Source organism: Myripristis murdjan, chromosome 6, assembly GCF_902150065.1.
Source record: "Myripristis murdjan chromosome 6, fMyrMur1.1, whole genome shotgun sequence".
Classification (NCBI taxonomy): Eukaryota; Metazoa; Chordata; class Actinopteri; order Holocentriformes; family Holocentridae; genus Myripristis; species Myripristis murdjan.
The window spans coordinates 28,350,870-28,373,377 of record NC_043985.1 but is presented as its reverse complement, the minus strand read 5'-3'; the positions used below and the strand labels follow the sequence as shown (position 1 = coordinate 28,373,377).

The window sequence follows — 22,508 nt, the reverse complement described above, 5'->3', positions numbered from 1 at the left end:
ACAATATGAAGCATTCAGATTTTAGTTTTGAGAGTGCCAGGAACAAACAGGAAGACGCCTCACGGAACATCTCTTCTGCTCGGCTGTGCGATCACCGTTAGTGCAGCTTTAATGTAATTTCAGGCTGCAGTAACGCTTTGACAAAGGATAGAAACAAGAGAAAGTTTAGTTTGTAACTCCATCGCTGAACAAAACCGCTGCTCCTTCCCGCAGCCCCGATGCGAAAGCTGCTGCCTGAACTTCACATGAACTCCTCGGTTGTCCTCTTCAAAACTAACTCAAATCCCACCAGGGTTATACTGTACACGTTCAGTCCATTCCTAAAAAGATAAGACTGCAGAGCTGAAAGCACTGCAGCCTTGCCACTTCTCAATCTAAGCAGGCGAACAGAAACTCTAAAAATAAGACAAGGTGGACTTGGGCCCATGAGGCCCGGGGAAAGCTGAAGAGGTTTGCTGAGCAGTGTTAAGACGCCCCAACCACTGCTACAAGGGGATCCAAACTGGATTTACGAAGCTCTTCTGCAGGCTCTCATGCTGCCTCTTGGGCCAAAGCAGGGGCTTAAGAGACACCACCTCAGTGTTTAGCTAAGGCCCTCCGCGGGAGAGATTGGAAGAGGGTCTTCCTCCATTTTTGGACAGAACTGGCAGTCCAGAACCGGGTGTTGGATGCACAGGGCAAAGTTCCAGGTTCCTCCCGCTTGCAAACACATCAAATTCTGTCGTGTTTGCAGCTGCCTTTGCAGTTCCTCCACCTCATTCTCCTCTGATTTTGCCAAGCAGCTTTATCCCTGTTGTGATGAGACCACCCTCCAGTAGGACAACAAGTTGCTGTGTGTGTGTGTTTGTGTGTGTATACACTTATGCATGCCTGCAAGTGTGGTAGCCTTTTCGGCATCCATGCCGCTGAAAGCTAGCTGGCCCCGTGCCCACATATACTCACTCTCTGGCCCAGTGACAAACAAATATGTCATCCTGACTCTTCCCAGACACAGTATACAGTCAGACACCACTACCTTAACTACATCCATATGTCTGATGCGGCGTAGGGAGGGGTGTTTCATTTACATTTGTACTTACATACTGACTGTTTTGTGTGCAGGGTAAGGCCCTTGGACAGTATCGAGAGCATAAAACAATCCTTTGATTGTACTTCACCACACATTTGTGACCCCTGTGCTCTAAAGGACATGGATCCAGTTTGCCAACTGCTCGACTTGCTAAGGAAAATAAACGTGAACAGGCAGTGAGTGAACATGAAGATGAGATGTTCCCGAGGGTAGACACAGTAACGGAGGACAACGTGAACCACGGTTATATTATCTCTTGGGTAAACAAACATGTGAATCCTTCGCTAATATGCCTGCGGTTAAAATGTCTGCCATTCAAAAGCATAAGTTCAATTACCAGAAAGGCAAGGGCTCCCCGAGTGCTGCAGCTCTATTACGCCGAAAGCCAAGGCATTCCAGCTTTGTCTCTTTTGTCTGTAATCCAGTTTAGCTTGAAATAAGTGGTTTAGCACAAGCCCGTAGGAGGCATGAGGGCATTTTTTCCCCTCCCTTTTTGTGTTTCAGGCGCAATCAGTTCAGAACTGAAACAATTTAGCCTTTATAAGGCAGGCATGTGAAGAAAATATCCTTGGAGATTAAATGCAAAACAGGCCAATTACAGAATCTCTATTTGTGCCTCTGCTTGCTTTTTTTCTCCTCTGCACACTGGTTAGGTTGAATTGACTGGGAACAAAATTCAATCTAGAAGTTGTTTTTTCTTTTCCTTCTTCTTCTTCCTAAGAGCCGGTAGGGTGTGTGTGTGTGAGAGAGAATTGTTATGGCAAAATAAAGTGGAAACCATTAAGATAGAAATTCTATTAGTTTGAGGAAGCATTGCATTCTTTGCTGCTTTTTGCATAATTGATGCACAGCACCTTTCAAGAGCATTTTAAAAACAATCTATCACTCGACACATCTAGCTAATCTGCCCAACAGCAGTCCTGTGCTTTGCCCCAGAGTCTGGCAAGCCCCATATCAAGAAAATCCTGTGAAAGAAGAAGTGGCATGTCTGACCCATCTCCTCCTATTCATCATTACTGAGATCAATTGTCCATGGAGGGACTTTCATCAAGACACTGCTTCACACTGATAGACTTGTAATGGAAGTGAAAATGAGCTCAAGCCGAGAGGTGCAGACTACCGCTCCCAGAGCACAATGACCTCTAAAGGCTTCAGCAGCAACACACACACACACACACACACACACACACACACACACACACACATACACACACACAAGGACGAAAGCTCAATTTCAATAAGACCATCAGATCCCCTTAAATGTCTGCATAAATCTGTCTGAAGGGGTTGATGGAGCCTTTATAGTCTCGGGTTGGACTTGTCTCAAAGTGTCCTTGCTCCTTGGACACTGGATTATGTGATCAGGCATGTGGCCGGTGAACCGCAAATTCACTATCTTTTTCTTGTCCTTATCAGCTGCAGCTGTTGTGATCGCTGCCTATCGGAGGGTAAAGAATCTTGGGGTGTAAAAACCAGATTGTTAGCAGGCAAGACAAGATAAGAGCCCATCTCTTTTAGGTCCCAACAATGTGTTATGGATTACCAACAGCTGGCCCGTGTTGTGAAAATATGGTTTAACTAGTGTGTGACACTTTGCTCCTGCACAAACCAAACAGCTTTAGTTCCTTTCTGTGCAGTCTAGTGAACTTTGTTTTTTTATTTTCCTTTGGACACATTCACATTCCTATGTGAAGCAGTAATATAGATAAATGTGACACTTTAAACAATGGGAATGATGTCTGGATAAATTTAGACAAAGATGGCATGTGTACATCGCCAATAAAATCATCAACTTTTCTTGCTTGTGTAAAATTGCCAAGAACCACGAGTGCCTTCAGCACAAAAATATTCCAGAATTTTTTTTTCCTGAGTCTGCATCTAATGATCTAGCATCTAATAACCTAATTCATCCCTGATTCAGAGTGAGAAAATATGCCAAAGCGTCAGAAGCACTTGGTACAGAACGCTGTACTCCGAAATAAAGCTGTAATGAGACAGATGCTCTCAATTGCCTCGGTAGTGAACGCTCGAGAAGCCACAATGTGTCTCTTAATGGTTTTATTAGTCTGTGTACAAGGCTTCTAGTAGATAAAAGACTGAAACAGTTCAAGCCAAGTGCATTAATTCATGAACACCTCAAATAATGAGTTGTAAAGATAAAGTACACGGATGCTCCCATCACCTGGTGATAGATAACCTTCCATCAGTGACAGCGTGGGACCACAGAACATGGATGACCAAAAGTTAATTGGACTACTGCTGGGTCTTCACAGCTTGACCACTGGCCACATGGTACAGGAGGTCATGGGGTCAAACCCCACAGCGGGCCTGCCTTGCACTGCTCATGATCAAAGCATTTAACCCGTGTGAACCCATCACAAAACCCACAGAGTCAGCTGGTCTGGCTGAGAGACGGAGCACGAAGATGGGGGTAAGGATCTGTCTCAGAAACAGCAAAGCCCTGGAAATGGGCCAGTGATGAGCAGGAATCTGTTGGAGATAAAACCAGACATTTATTGACTGTGAAACATTAAAGATAAGGGGATTAAAAACACGCGGTTTCCAGTGGTGAGGGAGAGGGCTATGTGGCTACAGTAAGAAGAAAGGAGGATGAGAGAGAGAAAGCGGCAGCGAGACAGAGAGCCAAAGAGAGAGGAGGGCACAGTATTCCACTGCATGAAAGGAAATTATGGGCTATCCACGCACATAACTCTGCATCTGACAACAATAATACGTGGTGCCTATCGGGAAGAATGGCACTGACAAGTTCAAGTTAAAAGAGCGATCCTTTCTCAATATTACTTTCTGTGCATGGCCCCAAGTGAAAACATGAGATGAAATCTAAGCTTAGGTGGTGAAAGAAAATAGATTCTGGAAAAATTTCGACCAATACGCCGTAAAACACGCCAGCTCATGCTCTCTTGGTCAGCCTTTATTAACCATAATCACTGAACCAACACGGGATCCATTACCCTCGAACCTTTCACTCAACGTTCTGGCTCTTCCCACTTAAACTCAACCTCCTTAAGCACACTTCTATTAGCTGTCCCAATCATCCAAACCAAATGTCTTCTTTTCATGCTGAAGTCAGCTGACCCCGGTTTGGGGGTCAAAAAGGGCTTCCTTCTTCCAGTGCCATAATCAGGGCAGATTCATTTTCTCATCAGCAGCAATCAGCCGTGGTAATCCACAGAGTCACGGCAGACGTTTAGGAAAGACACCTCAGGATGCCTCTGGAGGGGATGAAATGTGAACTTCTAGTCCCGGGTAAAAGGAGAGGTATGTTATAGGTAGGCAGGAAGGGAATGTGCTGCGCTGGCTCGATCAGGCCTACCTCCGTCCTGACCAAGGCGGTCCTGACACTAGCCCGAGGCAAGGAACATAAACAGCTAATCAATGGAAAATCCTACGGTTTGCCGAGTTTCGGGTGGTTACTGAAACCTGAGTTGATCGCACGTACGAAAAGTAAACAGGACCCTTTCACTATATTTTCCAAAAGTAATGAAAATATATTCCATGGGAGAGCAAATCATAGGCCAATCTGGCTCACAGTGGTCAAGAGAAGGGACATATCATTTTTATGGACTGCTGTCTTTCTGCTGTGTTTAAAGAAGTATTTGCTGGGTCATGCAGCAAGTGAAGTAACTCTGCATTTATCTTTATTATAACCAAATACCGACTGCAGCCATATTCTCAACAGGGGAATGGGTCAGGCTAACCAAACAATAAGAATATAATGATAATGGAAAACCAATGTCGACTCAAAACCTTAGTATTTCATAAGAGATATTTATTGAGTGAAACCACAGCAAGGGTCTGAAAATAAACGGACTTTTCCTAAATTCTGGTCTTTCGTTTCCCATGTTTATTTGCACTGCGGGGCGGGGGGGCCGAGCGGGGCGCTAGCCTGTGTGAACTGTTACGGCAAATTTGCTGTGACAAGATGCTGATTCAAGATTTATAGAGGGAGATGAAGCTCGGAGAGGAAATTGACCCTGAGTGCTACGCGCTCTGTCCAGCGGCTTAACAATAATGAAAAAGAATATAGGAAAAGAGCCTGCATATATTTACTATCTCAACAAAAAGAAAAAAAAAAAAAATAATGCTTAACGCTTGTCTCTAGTCGGATGTTGCCAATCCTGTCCAAAATAGATTTGTCCTGTCTAGGCCTGGATTCCCAGTCATTACTATGCATTTGGGAGATCAAAGCCACTGTATTGCAGGGTTTAGAAAGGCAGTAAGCTCCTACTGGGCTTGCATGAAGGAGATAGACAAAGCCTGAGCCGGGGTCCCAAGCCAAGCAGATACGCTGTCAGAGGGATGTCAGACATAGGCTGCAGAAAATTGCTTAGATGCATTTTTCCTCTCTGAACCATTTCTGAAAATGGCTTTCTGGTGTGTCACGTTACGGTTGACCACCGCATCTTTGTGACAGCATGCCATTTGTTGCTGTTTATATTGGCTAGTGCCGAGCATGTGAGCCGCTCAACAAACACAATGTCAGATGATTTGTGGTATGAGCTGATGAAAAATAGCAGAAACAAGCATCGGGCATAAAGCATTTAAGGTCAATATACCCTGCAGACTGAAACATCAAATGACAATTTTCCACTTTTAACTCCTGGATGTGAGTGCGGATAATTGCGCATGTGCATGTGAGCGTGCATGTTAAATGGAAAAATGACCCGAAACATTTCCTCACAAGCTCAATGCAAAATAAAGGAAAATTAGATTGTGGACAGTGTGTCCAAAATGTGTGAGTGTGTGTGTTTGTGAAGCAAGGAAACAGAAAAAACGCATGTGTATTTTTGTAAACTGAAACCATCTTCTCTATCTAGTTACTGAGAGAAAAAAGGGATTGTGGCTCCACAACATCTTGATTCTAAGTCACTTAATAGAGTCACTGTAAGATTGTGTTGCACAGCCGCGGAAACCCACACAAACAAGGCTGTACAAGAGAAACTGACTGAAAACATAAAGGGAAGACAGATTACACCATTATTACAAAGGCGTCATTAAGAATAGAGATAGAAGAGACTGTTTTTCCACTGTTTTCTGACAATGAAACCACGGCAGAATATTCATAGGTAATTAAAGAGGTCACCCACGTACAGAGAGTACCCTTTCATTTTTCACATCATGTAACAACATTCAACTGCTGCAATTAACTCTGCATACAGAAAGGGCACTGCTTTCTCTGCAGAGAAGTGAAGGCAAAGCACAAGACATGGCTGGAATAAGGTAAATGACACAAAATCACCAAAGGAGCCAAGTTTAGCTTTGAGCGCATTGCATAAGGTAACTCAAAAAAAAAAAAAAAAAAAAAAAGGCCAGGGAGGAACAGAGAAATAGAAAGAGAGGGGGAGAACGACGGGGAAACAGACAGACAAAAAAAGAGAAAGAGAGAGAAAGAGAGAGGGAGGCAGCCGCAGAGATCAAAGCGAACAATGAGAAACCTTTAATGTTGTGGGAGTATGCTGGGCATGCCAGACTCATCTCTTTAGGTCTCTGAACTTCCACATGTCTCCAAGCGGCCTTGGACTTACACCAAGTCATGATATCTCAATTCTGCCTCCATATACCACTACGCCTCAAGATTACCAATGAATCTGGGGATTGAGAGAAGAATTCCCAGATGTGTTGGCAGAGAAACTGGGCACCTGTATGTCTCCTTTTGGTATAACACTCAATCCATCTGCAACACTATGCTGAGATAAAGCACATGATGGACTGAATTACATGAATTCATGAACAACCTATGGCTTTTTTTCTGCCGCTCTATTGAAAAATGCATTAAGTTACAAAGTGAACTTGGAAATATTGGGTTTCATTTTCCTTGCATCATCTCTGTCCATTGAACTCTTTAAAAGGGCAAGGAAACACCAGTCAATTTGAAGCGATATTACTGTGAGTTACTAAAACGGTATGACCGCATGGTACACCAAATAATGACATTTTTATTATTTCTTGTGCAAATGGCGAAGCATTCTTCTACGAGGGTGCAGCCGACCTTTATACAACCGACGGTTCAGATTTAGCTCCATGAACATTGTCTTCATGCAAATATTATGATCTGGCGAACAAACGGCGACGTAAATCTGTATTAATAATATAAGAACACCCTATAAAAACATTATGTGTATGGAACAAGCTGCTCCGGGCTAAGGAAGCATGTTGTTGCTGACAAAACGGACGTTTGATCAAGCCGACGGAAGGGGACTTCATCAATGTGTGTCTTAATACTGCTGAAATTGCGGGTTACAGGACCTATTGTGGAGGAGGATTCTTTCCACAATTTGTATCCATGTTTACAACCGACAGATTGTCCAATGCGGCTTTGCCTCACCGCTGTGATAATCACTCCAATGTGTCACAATAGAAAAATGAGAACTGGGTGTGAGCCAGGGAGCATTTAGTCCATACGGTTGACTGAATGTTTGAGTTCAAGATGTGCAACTCAGCAGCTAAATAAGAGAGCGAATGGGAAACAATTACAAAGTAGCATAAGAGCGGAAAGGAGGGGCAGGCAGCTGAAGAACAGCACTCCATCTTTCATCCCTGCAAGAGCACACCCAACAATCTGCATGTGCTTAAACACAAAGGCTGTTGCAATACAGTACATTAAATGGCCAGAGAGCTCCCTGGCTGCTCATTAATCACTTTGCGTAAATGGTTGCCGTGACTTAAGAAATGGCATGTCATCGCAGAGGGCGACAACAGACTTGAAAGTGCGATCCGGGTGACACTGAGAAATGGGATAAATAAAGCGAACCTGGGAACGGACTGGGACTGAAAGAGGGAGATTGAGAATGGGTCAGCACAGGGTGGTGGGACCGAATCCAAACACGGACCAAGCTGCCTGTGGTCCACCAAAATCTGCTCAGCGAGTCATTAAGGGACCGTAAACACCCCCATCCAGCAGATTGCAATGGAAATTATGTACAGTCTTTAGAACAGAATAATGATAGACTCTTGATAATAAAGAATAGATTCAGTCTTGCTCTAAAGCTGTTCAACCATGAAATAGCATTCACTCTAAAAAAAAAAAAAAAAAAAAAAAAGAAGTGTTAGTCCAAGTAACATTTTTCTATTACTTGGCAATACACAATAACATAACATAGAGTATCTTCTATTGGTTTAACTCCTAAAACTCACAGATGGACTTTAATGTCCAGAATGAGAGGCATCATATAGAGATGAGCCAAAAATATTTTCAAAATCTGTGTTTTTTTGGTACTGAAACTGCCAATCACCAGCATTTTGTACTGATAATATCTTTTTTCCCCCGTTTTCATGTTAAAAAATACCACATATTGAGTGTTTTCCTCAGAATTTAATTCCTGTCAGGATGGAAACAGCAGTGAAACAGCATTTAGACACTCATGTAACGTTTTAATGAAACCAGGATAATGAAATCCTTTTCAGGGTGACACACCACACCTGGCCTGTTCAGCAGCACAGGCACTCTTTGGTAGCTTACTCTCCTTGAATTAATCAATTTTCAGAAATCATTACTGAAGAAATAAATAAATTGTGCACAGAAAATAAAATGACTGGTGCGTGTAGTTGTGGTCAGGGAAGAACCTTCGTCATATCAGAAGTAAATGACATGACTGGTCAATATCTGATAACTAATAAATGGCCGAATATCAGCCTGATATATCTGTCTAGTCTGCTTGTGTGCATGTCCTAAAATAGTATCCAGTGCTTCATGGCTCATGAGGCGTGACAGGCCATGTGAAAGAGACTCATCAGATGGAGCACTGCCTTCTGAAAACGTCTCGAGCAGACTCTCTCCCTCTCCTCTCCTCTCCTCTCGCCTTGTCCCCTGGCTGCCCCATCCATTAACGGCGCTTCCCTCCTCTCCTTCTTGTTCATCGCTCTTGTCTCCGCTGCACTTTCGCCCTCTTCCTCTCTCTATCCCTCCCTCTGTGCCGTGTGCGCCCACAGGGTGATGATGCGGCCTGCGTTCGGAGATGCGGCGGCCCTCTGCTGCAGTGCAAACACAGATTTGCTGCTTGATGCACAACGAGAGCCGACAGCTTATTTCTCCAGGTACAGACTTGACGACGCTGCCCTCAGCAGCCTTTGCAAAAATTACAGGACTTTATGGGACGACACAGAAGACGGATCTCGGCGATAGCCCTTAATCTCTATCCCTTTCCTCTGTTATTTGTTTCAAGTGGCATTTTGCCCATCTTAAATCCACATGCTATTCACCCAAGTCTGTATCAGAGAGATCTGGACAGTCCTTAGCTTACTAGATGTTGTTTTTATTTGGATTCCTAAAGCCTTATTTACAGCACTAAGTATACAAACAACTGACGTGAGAACATGTAATTTCCCAAGAGCATGGCTCCACGAGGCTTTGGGCCATGCTAGTTTTCATATTCATCATTTTCTTGAGCTCCATTGAACAGCGCGTCGAACAAGTGCTCTCCAGAGGACGTACTTGGAGGAAAAATCCAAACCTCCGAGCTCCCAATACTTCTCAATTTTGATTCTGAGCTATGTGTGAGATCATGTGCATTACAAATTAGCATTGTTTTTGGTGTCCCTCTTGGACATCAATCAAAATGATATTAACAAATTGGTTTAGAAAATTCAAGGGGGGAAAAAGTGGAGTGGAGTGGAGATACATTCATAAATTACACAAAGCCTCTTCATTTGAGGTCTTTTTTTTATGTCGCTATAAAAGCTGGAAGTCTCAAGTGCGGCAGATCTGGTTGGCTGACTTTACATGCCAGTTAATTTGCAGAAACCATAAAAGAAACTATATATAATAGGAACCATAATAAGCAACTGTAAAAATACCAATATTATACGTCACTGCTGTTGGGGTTCCAAACAATGATTTGCAAAATTTAAATGCACATGTAGAGATAGAGAGATGTGCAAAGAAGCAAAATATGCCAGAAATATGTTGGAAACAAGTCCCAGTTAATTAAAATGAGATTTATATCATCACTGGCTCTTTGATTCACTGTTTTTATTTCAGTTTGTGAATCAAATGTTAGAGCTTAATAATCATGGGAAAACAGACACGCCAACAAATCTATATTTGTCTGCATTCAGTGAATCTGCTCGATTGCTACTGCAGGACACTGGTGCTGTGGGACATTCCCTCCCAGGCTTGAGGTCTTACATAACGTCCCGCCATCGATCCTCAGACAGCGTGGCTATAAAAAGAATGGGCGATGCATTCATCTCCACGGAGAGGCAAGGCAAGGGAGGATGCAAGGTATTTTCAGGCAGCACGCTGTATTTTCCTTCTGGTTTCCATACCAAACCAGGTTTTAGGAAATTTATGGTCTGCCTCGCTGTCCATCCCTCTTCCTCAGAGGGGTCATCATGCTGGTTTTCTCTGGCACCATGCCTGTCAGGTTCGCTTATGCCTGATGAGCGGGAGGCCGAGGCCAACCGGGCTCACCAATGTGACATCTACCGCTCCGTATGTAATTAATGGAGCAAAGCCTGCCCGATCGATCCCGCTTAAAGCAAACCGGATATTAAAGGACGGATTCGGTATTTGGTACATAGCGCAACATCACTGCCAGCTTCAGTGACAAGAGACTTCTTGCTGGCTTTCAACACAGTTCAATAGTGCAAAACGTTTTTCGGCCTACGTTGCCTCGTATGCATCTGCACTGCTCTGCTCTGCTGCTGCCTCTGCTAAGTGATGCCACCTACAGCTTTCAGAGCCTTTCTCGGTGAGGCTCAGTGGAAGTTTACAAAAGTTGGGTGGTCTCTAAAAAACAGTTCCAAGCATAGGTGTTCAATACCTCTTCTGCATAAATACAGAAATCAAACAGACATACAAAACTGTACTGTGTGTTTCTAGTTTTCGCAAAGAACATGGTGTTTCAGAGGCCGAAAACAACTGTCCCACTGGACTGCAGTAAGGTGTCCCATAAGCAAATATTTAAATACAGCCTGAGTTAAAATATACCAAAGATTCTTTAACATACATCCCAAGGATCTCCTTGTATTGCCCTTTCTTGCTGTACTTAAATACCAATACATTATGCGTCACCTCTGAATGTACACGGTTTTCAGACCTGAGGCAGTGGTGTGTATCCCCAGGTGGGAGGCAGGTGGGTGGGGGCAGGGGGTACTAGCTGAACCCACCAGGCCCACTCCATCACATAGTGACAGGAGCCATTAGAGCATAGAGGAGCATCTGTGGAGCCCCAGGTAAGAACGTATGGGGTGGGTCATGCATATTGTTCTAGCTCGTACGATACACCGCAAAGGGTGTGTGCATCACATTTTGAATGCAGGGCCTACAGCTCGGCTAAACACGCACGAATCGAAAGCGCACACATGCACAGTCACACATGCTTCGGTGCAGGTAGGCGCTGTCAGCTCCGTCAGCAGCCCGACACAATACAGACACTGACCTTGCACCGACAGCAGCGGTGTGAGCAGGATATGGAAGGTGTGAAAAGATAAAATGTGTAAGCATGACATTCGCTGAGGGCCAGCTGGGTCTTGGCCTAGATTTGGAAATCATTTTCCAAGGGCTGGTCTGTTGGACGTTGGACATGGAAACAGGAACTCGCAGGGGAACTTGGAGCTTCTCCGGAGAGACGAGTCCTTGTGTTGCCGGAGGTATTTGAGGATGTGGAGGGCTGTGATTTCGGAGGATGAGCTAAGCGTAACGCTCGTCCCATATGATGCATCACATCACACGGGGGTAGCTCGTCCTGTCAGTTTCAAAGCGTCGTGTTTTTGTGTTGCCTTTTTCAAAGCGTTTTCTCATTCTCACGATCAGCGCCGGGGTGTCACCCCCCGGGGACACTGGCTCATACGTCAACAACCAGCGCGGTCTCGTCAATGATAAAAGAGCACATTGACAGAAGCGCTCATCCGTTTCCCTCTCTGGTTAAGAACTGCGGACAAGGAGTGTACCATTATGTGGGCACAACTGTCAACAGTCACAAACAAAAGAACAATGGGCCTTCACTTCTTCTGCTAAACAAAATACAAAACCGCACATCAAAAGGAAAGTATCTAGATTGTAGAGATGTTTACATCAAATTATAGGGCCCAAGCAGGTCTTCTTGGGCTTTCTTCTGTTTCCCATTGCTGGAGCTTGTGTGTAGGCCAAACTCATGGTCTTGCAGTTCTCCAAACATTTATTTTAATAGTCAACAAACAAAGCAATTTACATCATGTGGAAAATAAATATATAACCCAAAACAAACAAACACAAATCCATAATTCCAAGTCCTTAGGAAATATAATTTATTGCATTATGCTATAGAGCAAGCACCATGAGATCGTGAGATTAGCGTATACTGAAAAGAATTCCTTCCTCTACTAAATTAGGTGGTCTAATTGTGTCTCACTTTAGTATCTCCCATTGAAAACGAGCCTGGTAACTAGTGCCATGCAGAAAACAGGCTCATAAAAAGCACTTTTTTCCACATAAAGAGTGGTTACACCGCACACACCAGCGACTGCCAACTATGTTATACTCGAACGCTATAAAGTGTAGCTGGGGAGTGGGCTAATGCATGATAGCGCAGCTCCATAAATGCTTAAGTCGAGCACAAAGCTAGTTGGAGAGTGTCCACGTAGTAAAGGTCAGCTTGAGTAAACAGTTTAATGACAAGGAGTTCTCCACTTCTGACGACAGCAGAAATCCGGGCGAGAATAAATTAGAGCGCACTTCAAGTCTGCGCCTACAGCTACATCCAGAGTGGAAACTGGCACCGGATATCTCTGTAAAATACCGGTAGGTCCCGTACTTAACATATAGGCAGACACCCGAGTGTAGCAAGGAAATGCACGGGGGTATTGCTTGTGGAAAGGTATATTGGAGATTAATGGCCATAAAAACCTAAATCGCAGCTTAAGCCCGGCATATGGCATGGATTAAATAAAGAGTCGCTGGCCACGTATATATTAACAAATAACACATCTTTAAATGCACTGATGGGTGACATTGATTGGTCATTGGAGCTCTGTGTTTTCCTTGAAGAGAGTGACCGAGCATCCAAGGGTTCTAGCAGGTCTCTCAATAAAACCGTTCCCCAGAGTTTGGACGCGAGAAGCTGCCAAGAAGCTTCCAGAGTCCAGCCTCGCCGTGAGCTCCACATGTGCGTATTCACTTACTGTACACTATTGTTTCCCTCGCGGTCACTCTCTTGCTCTCTTACTCGCTTTTGACGACGCTACTTCCCTCAGGCGCACATTATCTCATTCATTCACTTTCTTGCTCTGTCGCTGCACAATACCTTAAATTCACCCGTTTTTTTTTTTTTTTTTTTTTTTTTTTGGGGGGGGTGTAAAGCACAAGATGTCAGCATGAATCCCAACTCGAGCACTGTGAAATTTACAGTATCATTCTAATGTATCAATATATAGTGCAGTGTAGGAGGGTTTGAAGGAGTGAACGCATAAAATTACCGAGGAAATTCTTGTCAGCATACCGATAATGCACCAATTACTCCATTGAATGAAAAAAAAAATGTAACTTTAGCAATTTTAGCAGACACACACAGAAACCAGGTCCCTTCCGACAGCAGACTGAAAACCCTCATACCAGGGAGATAAAAAAAATTCTTGTCTATTTTACTATGCGAAGCACAATAAGTAACACTGATCCAACACTATTACCGACTGGCAAGCAGCTACCTCAAAAAATAACCATGCAATTTTCCAGAAAATGGCGAATGAGAAATGAGGTGATGAGTCTTTTTTTATGCAGTTGAAAAGGAGGCTTTGCTGCTGCCATGTGTGTGTGTGTGCTTCTGCATCATGTGTGTGTCTTTGTAAGTACAGTATGTAGCTGTGTCGGTTTGTATGTTTTTTTATGTGTGTGTGTGTGTGTGTGTGTGTGTGTGTGTGGGTGTGCGTGAAGAGGCCTCAGGACTGACAGATCGAGGTGCCATGCGAGTGTGGTGTGAAGCGATGCGGATGCCAGCCGTGCGGAGGCTGGTGGAAACAAATAACATCAGCATGTCAATACCTGAACTGACACAAACAACAAAAGGAGTTCACAGAAAACATCGGTGTGTTGATCCCGAAAAAAAAACAAAAAAAACAAAAAAAAAACAGGAAGACCCATTCAGCCCTGGTGCGTACAAACGATTATGAAATTACAAAAGCGATGGTGAAATCGATTTCCTTATTTTGTACTTTGTTATTCTTGACATTTCTACCCTTCCTTTGCTTTTTCTCATAGACAAAAAAATGAGGTTTAAAGGCTGATTTCAATACCAATATTATTGTATTGAAGCAATCAGTAACTGATATTTTGTGTGGATATTCAGTGTTTTTACATTTGACCATTTTCACACCAAATGTAGTTCTCTTCAACCGTATTGTTGGCAGAGTGGAAAGCATCTCAAACATCACTTCAATAACTGGACACTAAAACTCCCCAGTGAAATCAGGGATACTAATCATAATAATAATAATGATAGAGGAGTAGTATTAATGGAAGCAAAAACCATGTATGCATACTTGTGATAATTTGGTCCAAATGTCACATTAGAATGAGGTTAAGGGTTTCTTATAGACTGTAGCACTAATCAATTACAGGGAAACAAATGTAAAGTGAAAGTAAAATTGATTATTAACACAAAGAAAAAGCAGGAAATAGCATCATCAATCAGAGGTGGATGACGCTGACCAGCCAATACCATCCAGACATTTAGTTAAATTGATATACTGATCTAAATCCAATCCCCGGTGCACATGGCTCTGCTCAGCTGTGTAGTTTTATTGATGCAGTACTCCTCACTGGACCTTGCAAATTAAAGAACTCAAAATGCATCAGCAGGCAGAGACCTTTACCATGGCTGATGTGGAAAAAAAATGCCACCTAACAGAGATGTCAACCTGCAGAACAGGCTGAATCTCAGTGGGCAGCCAGACAAGCTTCTATACCGTTGCACGATAATATCAGCATGTTGAGTTTCTGCTGATATGGCATGACGATTTTGAGCATCATCCAAGCCTGTCTCAGTATGATGAATCTTACAGTTCATGTTCTACATAACCTAAGATGAAGTAGTTTTCTTATTTTGCCCAGTGAATGTATTGTATTTTATGTCTGCCTTTGCCAGTAGGCATTCACAATAAGCATAATAAACTCCACTACAGGAGAGACTTGATGGTCTCTGCAATTAGGAGGGAAAAAAAATATGTGCGTTTTCGGTATCGGCATCAACAATCAGCCAAAAGAGTTGGAAAATATCGGCATATCGGCTAAAAATCCAATATTGTGCATTCCCTACTGCTTACTTCAGCAAATGGTGGACACACACTGTATTCATATTAGCTTACATGCTGAATATACAATATGGCATAACTTATGTATAATGTGCATGTAATGCATTTGTCTAATGTCTATTCAGACACTGTTTTGCCCTGGGACTTTTAAATACAGTGGGTGAAAATGACTGGATCCATGTGAGCCGAGGACAAAAGCATGCACAAACAAAATTCCAATATGTTAAAAATGAAAATATGCTGTGATCTGTTTCAAATAAGACACTGTAACTGAGCATGTTTCTCCATCCACAGTTGTGTCTTTGTTTTTGCTGCTTAGTGCAGCTCTTGTTTCCGTATTCCTGGTCCTCATTGTGAAACATTTTGCAATCTTTGTTTTCGAAAAGGGCGACAAAAATAAAGCTGTTGTATAAGTGATTAATATGTAGGTTTATTTTCATGCGTGGCAAACTCCAGGCGTATGATTATCCCGTTTCAAGAGTTAGTATGCAAATTTCAGGTTATGCAACATGTAAGCAGTAAATCTAGATAATATACATGCATTATCTCTTCCCTCTGATTTGTATGCAGAGAGACTGCTGCCTAAACCCCGATGAAATGAGTTATGAACTCCACGGCCTACATGGAATTACTCTGAAGCTCCTGGTCCTAACTGCCTACATCCTTCAAACCGCACACAGAAGCCATAATGACACAATGGGAGATTTGCAGCAGATATAAAACTCTAATGTAATTGACTGAGAGCCACAATCAGATAAGCGGGCCCATTTCACCATTTCCAACGTTAAATGTCAAATGACTTCAGCTGAGTGGAGAGCACGATGATAAAACAGTGTCGGCCCATCGCGGCCTGTCTGTCATGCAAGAGGCGAGGCTCTTTAGTCCACCTGAAGAATGGCTTTCCTGTGCTCAAACGAGGAAAAAGCTGTGACAGTTTCTTTTTTTTTTTTTAATGCCGTCACGCCTTGTTCCCGTCTTATCGCAGAGCATTTAGGCTACTATCTGGTTTCCTACTTGTATGGATGCCCACTGGCTGACTTCAGTATCAGGCATTCCCCACTGTAGCACTTACCAGCCACGTTTTCAACACCCGGTAGGTCTCAAGCACGGACTTGAGAGGAAAGATGTATTTATTTGTGTTATACTCACTCTCGGCTCTACACCCAATTTAATGTTCACATGGGAGGTTGAAGGCTTTCTGCAACTTGCCCTGAAGGACTGATTCCCTTTGCTTATCATCAGTCAAAGTGACAGCCTCACTCCACCGAGCGAGGGACAAAGACAAACAGAGACAGAGATAGATGAATGGACCCGCTACGGTGGTGGAGTGCTCGCAATGTGGAACTTAGGTCCTTTCATGACAGCAAAGACGACAATAAATCAGGTTAAAATACTCATGCATTCTGTATGAATCGGGACTATGATCACAGAGAAAAAGTGTCGCACCATTATGATAAGAGGAGACAAGCATTGTAATAAGAAGGGAACCTGCCAAGTTAACATGATTGAAGTGATGATGATGGTGATCCGTCAGTTCTCCCCTTTTTATGTTGTCAGTGGTCGGGCTAAATCACACGCTGCGATAATGACAACTGTCATGCTAAAGTTACACGTTCAGAAAATCAAGCCAAACATGGCAACCTCGTTTCCCAAAACCGTGCTATTTTAGAGGCTTTTCTCAATTTAAATCAGGATGAAAAAAACCCCAAAAAAACAGGCAGACGTGTGCTTGTTGATGTCCAGATCATTTCCAAAAGTTCCTCACAAGCCACACAGTTACTTCTCTCTCTCTCTGCAAAGAAAACTAAGCCACTGTGGGGAGAAGAAGTTTATCAGGACAAAGTGCACTGTAACTTTACTTGGTCCATGTGCAAACAACACAATAATTCAGTTTATTTTCGCTGTGTCCAGTGCATTAACTTGGAAAAACTGTCATTATCAGTACATGTGAAATTAGGTGAAGACATTCACTGAATTCTGAATGAACATACTCTGATGTTGTCTGCTTTTTGATCAAAGCTGCGCTGCCGTGCTGTGACTCATGACACACAGGGTCTCTGTGTTAGCATTCTGCCAAAGTAAAATGATTAATGGCATGTTTTTCTTCATTTAAAGTGTTCCCCCTAGGTCCTAGAATAATTTTTGCAAATGCTTCTATATTATAAAACAGTGCATTCAACAGTCCACATTTCACCAATGAATACTAAGTTCGGCTTGCTTTCAGAGAATAGCTTCAACTTGAAATGACTTCACAATTTCCAATAGCGTTTGCTGTTACCATAACTGTTTCGCTGTATTTACGAGCAGCGTGTTTTTGTACAAAGGGTATAAACTGTCGAGGAGCATGACAGCATATCCATGTCAGGAACACCACTCGCTGGAATTCAGAAACTAAATTGGATTTGCTGTGCTGTATGCAGAGCACATCTGCCCCTTGAGATGCTTGCCAAGTTAGTTAACCATGATGGCACACCATGAGAGCAATCCAAAGTGTCTGCTCCATGCCAGAAATGCAACTATCTCCTGCTCTGTCTTTTTTTTTTTTTTTCCCAAAGACAATTGGATCAGCAGGGTATGTGGATTTGTGTGGTGGGTTTCCAATCAAAAATCTGAAAAGCTGTCAGCGATGAGGTATCATCTCCTTCGGCCCTCTTGGCCGCCGCTTCCTCTGTAGCCCAGCCATGCCTGACAAGCTATTAGAAAGCCTGTCTGCCTGCGTCAATGGATCGGCCAAACTCCAGAGGACACAGAGAGTCAGATAAGGCTTAAATCATGAGAGGACAGAGTGGAGAGGAAGGCAGCTGAGCCCTCACTTTTCATTTCCACACTGTGCTGAGCACTAAGAGGGAGGGGCTAGATTGGTATTTTTTTTTCTGTCTGTGATTTTATCATTCTCTCCCTGCCTGCCCTCATCTCTCCTCGCCGCAAAAACCCTTCTCAGAAAGTCCCGTCCATTGGCTGGGCGCGTCAGAGAGCCACGGTACCATTGGCTACTCAGGAGCCCTTTTGTCACGTTTGTGCACATGTCTCGTTGAATTTGTTCTGATGTGTCGGGAGTGTCACATTGACTAGACAGCGAACAATAAGCACTTCTGACAAGGAGCTGTTGGGGAAAGAGCTACCTAATGGCTGGATGTTCGAAAAGCAACAAGAAAATATAGGATGGCAATTGCTTTCTGTTATTCTCAACTTTCTCTTGTGAAAAATGTTTTCATTTTCTTCACTTTTCCTCCCTGAGTGCTATACACACACACACACACACACACACACACACACACACAACCACACACACACACACACCCACACACAAAATATTTATTTCAACCTCAATGCTCAACTTACTACAAACAACACACTTCCTCATCATTATGGTAAGGTATTATTAATCTCAATATCAAACATGGCATAATGAGCTGATGAGCAATTAACCGCCCATTATCTAATTGGGTTTTGGTTTAATATGTTTAATTGACTTGTTATCAGCTAACTGGTTGTTAATTGCTGTTTTTGCAACAAATGTTCATGTGAAGGAACACGATGATGATAGAGTTTATAATGATACAGTTTAAGGTGGACAGAACCGGATGTCGAGATGAAGTAAGGATAGTAGGATAAGGATTAACAACCATGAGAATTTATATTCTTATGATGACTCCATGACCCTTTATGACTCCATTTCTGTAACCATGCTTTTAGGTTTGGCCATCAACAAATGTATGGATGTGAGTGTGTTGAAAGGCTATAAGTCATTATCGTGTGCTTAATGCACAAAAACAAACAAAGTCATTCCTTTGTTTTCCTTTCCCAACATGTTTTCCTTGAGTTTAATGGGGAAAAAGAAACAACAACCTGTGCTGAATCACACAGCTGTGCATACATTGTCAAACTGTTTTTCAAATTATATCCTTATGAAAAACAAACAAAACAAACACATACTGTGCGTACTCAAACACAGACACACACACACAAATGCACACACGTGCATATATCAACTTTCCACTGCTGTCGGGCGCAGGAAACCGAATACATGTGAAAAAACAGCTCCACGGGGCAAGGACAAACTGTTTACCTTGTAGAGGAGCATGATGACCTGTCGCAATTTGAGCCTGTGGAAAATGCAGACGTCGTACAGCGCTGATATGGCCAGGACCGTCACTCCGAGCTCCTTCCACAGCATGCTGCAGGCGGCGCAGCTCAGGCTGCCGAGGAACCAGGCCACGAGCCGCCAGGACCCGGCGTGGCCCCGCAGCCTGCAGTGACGGATGTAGCACAGCAGGGAAAGCAAGAAGAACAGGGCGGCGCCCACGTCGGCCCGGCCAACCACGCCTGCCACCGCCTCCGTGTGGATGGGGTGAGAGGCGAAGAGCAGGCCCGCCAGCAGGCTCCACAGCCCCCCTCCCAGCAGCAGGCGAGCCAGCGAGGTGAACAGGCCTGTCACGGCGCCATGGAAGGCCACGTTAACCAGGTGGTAACCCCAGGGCTCCAAGCCACCCAGGGCATGGTTGAGGCGGAAGGAGAGGGTGCAGAGGGGCCGGTAGGACTTATGGCTGCCGCTGTGCGTGAGCAGGGTGCCCCAGAAGTCATCGTAGAAGATGTTGGTCCAGGGGGTTTCTGGAAGCAGGTCCTGGTTGGTCTTGATTGCACGGCTGCAATGAGAACAAAAGGGGTTTAGAAATGGATGCACGCATGTAGACGTTCTGCTCAGATGAATACTTGGTGCAATACCCAATGTTGACATTTTAGTCAATTCAATTAATGTTATACCGCTTCACATCCCAACCGCTTTACAGCCCTGCCACATCCAATATAAGTGCTAAGTCTGAAAACAGCATTTATAGTATATTTCTACTGGCAACACACGGTAGATTCTCCAAGGACGACTCACAGCTATTCTTTACCAGTGCGGACTAAGCAGAAAATATAGGTTGCTAAGAAATGAAACTTGAATTTGCTTACAGCTTCCCCCGAGAGTGTGGTCATGTGGCATTCACAAACAGAAAATCAGAGGGTGAGCTTCAAGCTCCAGGCAGTTTTTGCCACCACAGTCACGGCTCTTACAGCTGTGGAGTTAGGGATTAAGCAAGAGCACCACACCCTTAACCGCAAACAAATACAGCCACACTGTGAAGGAACGCGATGTTGGCAGAGTGGGAAGAAAGCGACCCAAGCCTTGACAATCAACATGGCAGCCCAGTGTTTGCCTGCTGGCTTTAGCTCAGAGCGAGACACAGCACACTGTACTGGGAGAAAGAGATATCAGGGGCGGGATTACGGTTCAGATGACGGTGAAGTGCAGAATAGAAAGACGTGTAAATTAGGGAAATCCCATTGGGCACTGGGGACAGATTGAGGCAATTTATGTGATCAGGAACAGCTACAAAACGCTCCAATCAAATTCCAATTTATATCATTTCCCTGTTCTGCCACATTTACGTCAACACTTGTCAGTCATAAGCTGCAAATCATCACTTTCCACCACTTGTGTCAGTAAAGGACAGGATTGAGGGGAGAAGCTGTTGAAATCTTGGCCAAGTGGAAATAAGAACAGAGCCTTGTACAACAAAACAAATCCAAATATGAATCTCACTCAAGTATGTAGAATGGAAATGTGCATATTATTGATGATTTGAAAAAATTTTCATTGTTGATGCTGTTGCAACATTATTTTGCTGATCTTACATTATTTATTTTTTAATTACAGTTCAAAAGCACCTGCTTAATAAGATTCATCTGCCTATATGCAGTTTTTTTTTTTTTTTTTCAAAGTATTCATAGTGTGTAGCTATATATAAGAGACACTAAGTACTATATAATGTGGATTAGGATTGGGGCAAAAAAAAAAAAAAAGTTAATCAGAACATTTCCAATGTATTGTAAATTTAAAGGGATTTCAAATCTGAGGCCATGAGCACACAACAATCATGCAATCAGGGGTATGTACTTCCACCCCCTGCTGGGCTGGCATGGGCTCAAGGTGCCAGGCCTGCATGACTTGCCCTTTGCTGGGGATGAGTCTGCATGACCGACCCTGGTGCCGCTACATCAGCCACAAGCTGTGCGTGTCAGTGGCCAGTGGGACGGCCAGCAGGGGTCCGGGGAGGGGGAAGAGAAAGCATGTTTCTCCCCCGACGGGGTCCTCGAATGTTGGAGCCATGGTTACCTGCTCTGCTGTATTACGGAGCGTCTGAAAAAGTGACCAGCCTCGCTCCCTTTGCTTCTGCGAAAAAAACGTGAAGTGGTAGTGCTGATGAGGTGAGGGCAATCGAATGCGAGTCCCCTTTGAGAGGAAGTGCTTGGCAACAGCAGGAAGGAGGCATTGTAATTAAAAAGCATGATGGATGGGACATGACACGCGATAACAAGCCAAGAGCACCAGGTTGTAAACCGTCCTCATGGCAGTCACAATTAGCACACGCAATTAGTTCAAAAGGACAGAGGGAGATTAGAAGAAAAAAAAAAAAAAAAAAAAAAGCAAAAACAGCCTAAACATCACACAAACAAGAAGCGAGCAATATATTTCAGCTCTCGACGTGCACAGACAGAAATGTGAGAAATGGATCAAAGAGGATGAGCTAAAAGACAGATGACTCGGGGATAATGATTCGATTTTCCCGACTTCTTCAACCTTTGCGAGATGCTTTGATGCCACAATCTTTCTTGACAACGGAGCCGCCACCCGTGAATACCAGAAAGCACATGGGGAGTTTGGTGCGATGCGGTGGTGAATCCAGCATTGTGCAAATGACTAAACGAAGCAGCTCTGACAGGGGTGAGTAGAAATAGCCCTTCTTATGATGGATCTAGGGGAAATGAATACTACCTGGCCTCAGGATGTTGGAAGGGGTGCAGAAATAATCAGCCGGGATATAATAGAAATGCCGTGGATGTCAGCGCACAGATGATTGGGTTTCTCGAGCTTCTCTAGTCAGACTGACGGAGGCTCCAGCCCTCTACCAGCGGGCTTAGAGCCGGTAGCCCAACTCTCCACTTCATGACTCAGATATGCCAGTTTATTTTCTCTGGCCCATTTGTCAAGTGAGATCTTCATTCCACCGCAAGATGCTCACATAAGAGGCATTATGGTTCAATTACATCTCTAAGCCATTTTGGAGACAAGTGCGCTCTTTTTCCATTGCACATTGCGGTGGAGCCAGCGAGGGCAGATACAGTATATATTGCCTCAAAACCACACCAG

General features: G+C 43.7%; 1 protein-coding gene across 1 annotated transcript in view; it reads right to left on the bottom strand.

Annotated features, from left to right (window-relative positions):
* tmtc2b (transmembrane O-mannosyltransferase targeting cadherins 2b) overlaps positions 1 to 22,508 on the bottom strand; it is a 103,255-nt gene that overhangs the window by 37,705 nt on the left and 43,042 nt on the right. Inside the window, exon 2 of the mRNA XM_030054463.1 lies at positions 19,383 to 19,959. Within this exon, the coding sequence (XP_029910323.1) occupies positions 19,383 to 19,959 (577 nt within the window). The remainder of the gene's footprint in view (positions 1 to 19,382; positions 19,960 to 22,508) is intronic.